The 6,000-nt window shown below is 43.3% G+C and overlaps 1 protein-coding gene across 3 annotated transcripts in view; it reads right to left on the bottom strand.

Annotated features, from left to right (window-relative positions):
- Nucleotides 1–560: 560 nt before the first annotated feature.
- Nucleotides 561–6,000, bottom strand: part of mapk8ip1b (mitogen-activated protein kinase 8 interacting protein 1b) — a 78,011-nt gene continuing 72,571 nt past the window's right edge. For all 3 annotated transcript variants that reach the window (XM_079555028.1, XM_079555029.1, XM_079555030.1), the window contains 4 exons: nucleotides 5,371–5,487; nucleotides 2,923–2,993; nucleotides 2,740–2,838; nucleotides 561–893 (listed from right to left, as the gene is read on the bottom strand). In XM_079555028.1, the coding sequence (XP_079411154.1) occupies nucleotides 821–893; nucleotides 2,740–2,838; nucleotides 2,923–2,993; nucleotides 5,371–5,487 (360 nt within the window). In that variant the 3' untranslated portion in view covers nucleotides 561–820. The remainder of the gene's footprint in view (nucleotides 894–2,739; nucleotides 2,839–2,922; nucleotides 2,994–5,370; nucleotides 5,488–6,000) is intronic.

Raw genomic sequence — 6,000 nt, 5'->3', positions numbered from 1 at the left:
ACTATGTTTTTTCAATTCCACTTCAATGCTACTACAATGCTTTCATACTGTGATTCCCCTGTCCCGCAAAAAATTCTACAGTTCTGGCTCATTGACACTTATGTCTAATGCTGCCTTCATGTGCTCTCAAAATTATGGGGAAACTGGGAGATCATTTTGATACCCAAGTTCCAGAGAAGAGATCCTTTGAGCTTTCAACACAACAGAGAGCAGCGATCATACAATTTTATGTCTTTTAGCTGTCATTTAGCCATTTAGCTACTCAATTTTGATATTGTCTCTTTTTCCACACTTATCGTTGTTCAGAGAAAAAAAATAGCCAAACTTCATATGTATTTAATCAAAGCAGATACAAAGGAGCAGTTGGTCAGATGTTTGTAGACGACTTTCTCACGTGAATATACTATTTATTGGTATTTTAACGTTTCACTTTGCTACGACAAAAGCACTTGAACGCAACGCACTCGAAACTTCCACTTCACAACTGGACAGGATCCTCTTTACCAGAGCACGTGAAGGCAGCAATAGTCCCAACTTCCGGTCTCTCTGCCGCTCATTAGCCTAGCACGTTTGTTCGTAAAATTGAATGGAAATGAACTTTTGTCAAGTCCATTTGAGCTCGTGAAGATCTCCTCTTCTGCAGTGAACGCTCGATGCCACTATATAGCCCCATTTGCATAAAGTCTCTCCTCCTTTGGCTCGGTTCTCCCTCCATCGTTAGACGTATTAGTTTCTTTATAACCTCTGTTTAGATTTCACTGCTGTCCATGCATCTTCAGGGTATGTTACAGTGGGCTGTACAGGTGAAGGCAGGCCGGGGTTATTCCAGGTAGATGTCCTCTGTCGGGCAGGAGGCGTCCACGAACTCTTTGTAATACAACTGGAACGCTTTCCTAAAGAGAGAGAGAGAGGGAGGCAGAATTATGCCTCTGTCTTATTATTTGTTAGGTGAAAGAGCTGTGGAATTTTAAAGCACACCTTATACACTCATGCCCGCAGACCCATCCGTCTCAGTAACATCATCATAAAAATGTGCCAATGATACTACTGTGGTTGGCATCATTCAATATGGTAATGTCGTCACTCGCTCCAGAAAGAGAGATCCAGTAACTCCTGGTTAGGCTTCACCCCATTGGCTACCAGTTCATGTTTCCGATTCCCTTGCAGTCTATAATCCGAGCTGGACAACCTTCTTGTTCCCAGGAGAAAGAATTGGAGATGCAGTGTTTGTCAATTATGCTCCAAAGCTTTGGTACGCTCTCCTTTCAGAAGTCAGAGGTTCTTTTAAAGCTTAAAACATATTCTTATACAGGGTAGATCCAGCTTTGGCTTTGTCAAGTCCTTTTTAAAAGAACAGGCAACCGTTTTTCCAAACTGAGATATGTTCTTGCCTGAGCTTAGACGAGTTGATAGGTAACTGTTTGGTCTTTGTGCGTGCCCTCAGTCACGCAAAACAACCAAAGATGTTGTTAGCATTGGGCCTCTCCCAATGTATTCCTATAGCTTCAAACGGGGTGAAGTTAGAAGTGACCAAGCTTTTCCACGGGAACGCACAAAGACCAGATAGGTACACATCAACTCGTCTAAACTCAGGTAAGAAAATACAGTATCTCAGTGTGGAAAGACGGTGGCCTGTTCCTTTAATGCCATCACGGTGAAAGCCACAATTGCGGGTCAATATATATATTTTTTTTCATTAAAAAAATCCAAATCATAGGCTAGTGAGGATGAAATCAGCTGCTAGTAAAAATAATAAAGTTATTCCAAGCAAAAGGACCGTTTTTAAGCATTTTCAGTCCAAATTGGTTGGATGAAATAGTCTCAGCCTAAACCCGGATCAACCAGAGGGTCAGTAGAGCTGGGACTTCAGGTCTAACCATGTCCTGGACAGACGCAGGTCTAAACCAGGACTTAACCTCTTAACACTTGGCACTTTTTGTGACACTTTGTTTTTGTTGCCGTTTCATCCTCATTCACGGCTCGTCATCGTTGCTATTTTGGCGCTTTTGTCGGGAAGCTTTTAGACTTGTGTAGGCGGGGGGTAGGGGGTTAAGGAGGGAAAAAACGATTTCACTACATGGAAAAATATTAGGTACGGATGGGGCCTTTAAAGCCACACCGTGTAGAAGTTTACCCAATAAATAAAATTGAAATAGAAGTATTTATTTCACGACAGATATTTTCATCATTGAAAAATACCTCATAAACGTACAAACAAACATTTATGAGGCTCACCCCTGCTAAGATATGACTGTAAACTTTACTGGGAGTGGGTACGTCTCCAGCTCGTCTCCATGGAGATGTGACGAGAGGCAGTAGAATTTGAGATTTAAACAGGTCAGTTTCTCATCCAAGTAGATTCTTTTATTACACACTGCAGTAACAGCATTTCCTGTGTCACTAGGAGCATGTTTTGTTTTGCCGCAACAGCATAGTCCAAAATGCTACGCAGTGTACCTTTAAGTTTTAGAGTTATAGAGGGTCTGTTCATTACTTAAGTAGTATTTTTGTTGGGAATTTTTACTCCACTACATTTCACTTTCCAGCGGCACTCTCTCCCGAGCTAAATCCTGCCCATCTGGACGAAAAGCTGAGAATTTCCCCCCGTATAAAGCGCAAGACGTTACAGGAGGAAGTGGCTCCATCTATCTGTACTTCTGGGGCGCTACAGACCTGAACATAAACCACGGCTTTACCCTGGTTACGCTAATTATCTGATGAAAGAGAAGGCGAACTCACCCCACAGACTCCGCCATGGGTTTGGTGGAGTTTTCGGACACAAACACGTGACAGGCGAACCTCTGGTCAGCCGGATGTTTCGTGATGAAGCCGAAATATCTGCAAAGAGTTACACGGCGTTAGCTCACATCTGAATGTTCCTCAAAAGGGCTCCAAAATATGAACGGAGGCCGGGCTACTTACTTGTAGTTTTTGGGGTGGTAGCCGCAGAAAGACACGTTCTTGAGTTGGAAGAAATGGTTGCACTCGTTACTCTGTCGAACAAAGCGGAGTGTAATTAATATGCAACACTATGAATAACTAAAAATGATGTTTGGTTTCCTTAAAAGGGGGCGCCATGACCTCGGTATCTGTGTAGCCTTATGGGGCGTATGTGCTTATCCAAACATACAAGGTGAGCAGCTAAATTCAAATACACACAACACCTTTTAAAAGTACAAAAAGACGACCCGTTTCACGCCGGTTTGGGATCCTTTGTGATGTTTGTTATCTCGCTTCCCTATTTTGCACGGCAGTTGGGAAGAAACAAGAAGTCGTGCTGATATTCAATATCTTTCACACGAGAAGCAGCAGCACCTGCCGTGAATTGTGCCCGCCCCATCACCCGTACGGGTTTCCACAGAACTGGAGGAGTCGAGATCAGTTACCACGCGACAACGGGGCGGAATAAAGTGAATAGGGATCCATGAGCAATTCTGAAACGTAAAAAAACGACGGGATCGAGGCTGCCAATCTGCGCCCTCGGTCCCTCTGGCCACCACCGTCCGCCCAGTCGCTCTCTGCATGCACACACAGGCAAGGTGTCAATAGGCTCATTTCGACAGGGGCGTGTTTCAAGTGTCTTTAGAAGAAAACGGCCTGGAAGGGTTTGGCCAACAGGAGGCGCTGTGGAGCTACATTCATGCCGGTTAATGCTGAACAGTGATGGGATTTTCGACTGTTTTTGGCTCACCACAAAGAGCAACCGGCTCATCACTGATGCAGAGTGAGAACTGCTTGATGCTTTTTGTCAAGTTTTTAATAAAAATAATAATAATGCATCAGTTTTATATAGGGCTTTTCTGGACACTCAAAGACGCTTTACATTGCATTATTCATTCACTCCATACTCGGTGGTGGTAAGCTACTATTGTCACCACAGCTGCCCTGGGACAAACTGACGGAAGCGAGGCAACCAGTCTGCGCCCCTCCGACCCCCACCACTCACTCACTCACAACATTCACTAGGCTTCCTGGTGTTTCCCAAACGGTCTCCCATCCGAATACCGACCAGGCCCATCCCTGCTTTGCTTCCGGGGTCTGACGGGATCGGGCAGAGCAAAGGCGGTGCGGTTTTATAGTCATTTCAAGTCTCTGTGCTACATTTAAGAACTCCTAAAGGCAGAGCAGCGGATTTGAAATGTAGTAAATGCTTCTTAAATGTTTCCAAACAAGAGAGGTATCATCTGATTGTTGCTAACTGTTGCTAATAAACTAGCTTTGTTATGCTCAACATTAAGCTCAACGTTAAAGGTGCACTATGCAACTTTATATATATATTTATAAAAAAGTTTGCTTTCCATTCTGATGATGCTATGACGCTCCAGGATCAATTTTAATTCCGTTTTTTTAGGATTTCTAATAGGTTTTTGGAATGGAATGTATACGTAAACACGGAGACGGTTCAATCAGCAGTGAAAACCGAAAAAACGATTGATCCTGGAGCGTCCTACAGGCCATCGGGATGGTAAGTAAAGGCACTATGCCAGGGGTGTCCAAAGTGCGGCCCGAGGGCCAAATGCGGCCCTCACACCAATTTTGTGTGGCCCTCAGCCTTCTTGTTTTATTGCCACACATTCCCAGAGATGGTCATTTTACTCCAATTTGAATAATTCCACTCAATAAAAACCTCAAAAATGAACATTTGTTGTGGGTCTGAGCTGGCATTATGGTTCTAAGTGTGTGGAATGGTTTAAACCTCTCTTACATACACGCAGTTGAACATTTGAATGCATTGACCACTGATCTGTGGCCTTCCATGCTTTATACATGTCTATATACGGCCCTCGGTGAAAAAAGTTTGGACACCCCTGCACCACCCAACCATCCGCTGGGTCACTGAGAGGTGAAATACGTATTAATATCAACTTCCTGTTTACATAAAAAGTTGCATAGTGCACCTTTAAGTTGCCATTCTCTCAGAATATGACAATGATGACCAAAACGTCAGTACTTGGTTAAATATGACAAATGTATTGTGTATATATTTATGCTTTTAGGCTTGTGGTATTTTCTGCATTGGGGTAACACGTCATAATAGTTTCCGGAACATTCTCATCAAACACCATTAAAGCTGTGGTATTCACATTATTTTCTTGTAGTAGAGAAAGCTTCATTTGGCACCATAGACAGCGAGGGTCTGTGAGAGATAGAAACCATTTCGGCAACAGACTTTAACCAACTATCGGCGACTTTCACGGAGTAATTCAAGTAGTGCAGCTTTAAGTCATCTACATAATTATTTTCTAGATCCTCCAAAAGTAATTCCAGAATCCTGCACCCCCCGAAAAATACTGATGTTTGTATCATTGTATAGTTAGAGAAAGTGTTAACCTGTCAGATGAAGGTATGATGGAGTGGTGTAAGTAATACCTGGTCACATGTGTAGTAGTCCTCCTGAACTGACAGCTTGATGCCTTTAACACTGATCTCCAGGAGGCAGGACGAGGGAGGGTTGTACTTCACGGTCATCCGTCTGTTGGTGGCGATCTGCGAAACACACCTGAGACTTTAGTGGGAGCTGGTCAGGGTTCACCAGATACACGTTCAAGTACAACGTTAATATTAGTATGTGAAAGACGAGGGGTGTTACAACCACGCCTTGCAATATAGTAGTGTAGGCGTAGTAATATTAGAACGCCTTGCAATATCGTTTAATGATGGTTTTGTGTTCAATAAAAGATATGAGTCATCACACCAGGAGATAAGGTCATTTAGGACAGGGCATGGATCCCTTTACATTCCCACAGGTTGGATTAGATTGGCTTCAATTGGTCTCTATGACACTGAAGTATTGGTTTTAAACCACGAAACAAGCAAAAGTAAAACTAAGCCCCATGAATAACATTCAAAGATAGGGAGACTGGGGCCACTGGGGCCTGAGCCTGTATAATGTGGAGGCTTTCACTCTGGGCTTCAAATATTTGCCTACAAGAGAGTGCAGTTTCTTCCGATAGCCTTGTGGTGATTCTAAAGGCAACATAGAACTCACAAAAAAATGTT

Source organism: Gobius niger, assembly GCF_951799975.1.
Source record: "Gobius niger genome assembly, chromosome: 4".
In the NCBI taxonomy this organism is placed as follows: domain Eukaryota; kingdom Metazoa; phylum Chordata; class Actinopteri; order Gobiiformes; family Gobiidae; genus Gobius; species Gobius niger.
Note: the sequence above shows the minus strand (reverse complement) of the source record. Positions and strands in the feature narration are given on the sequence as shown.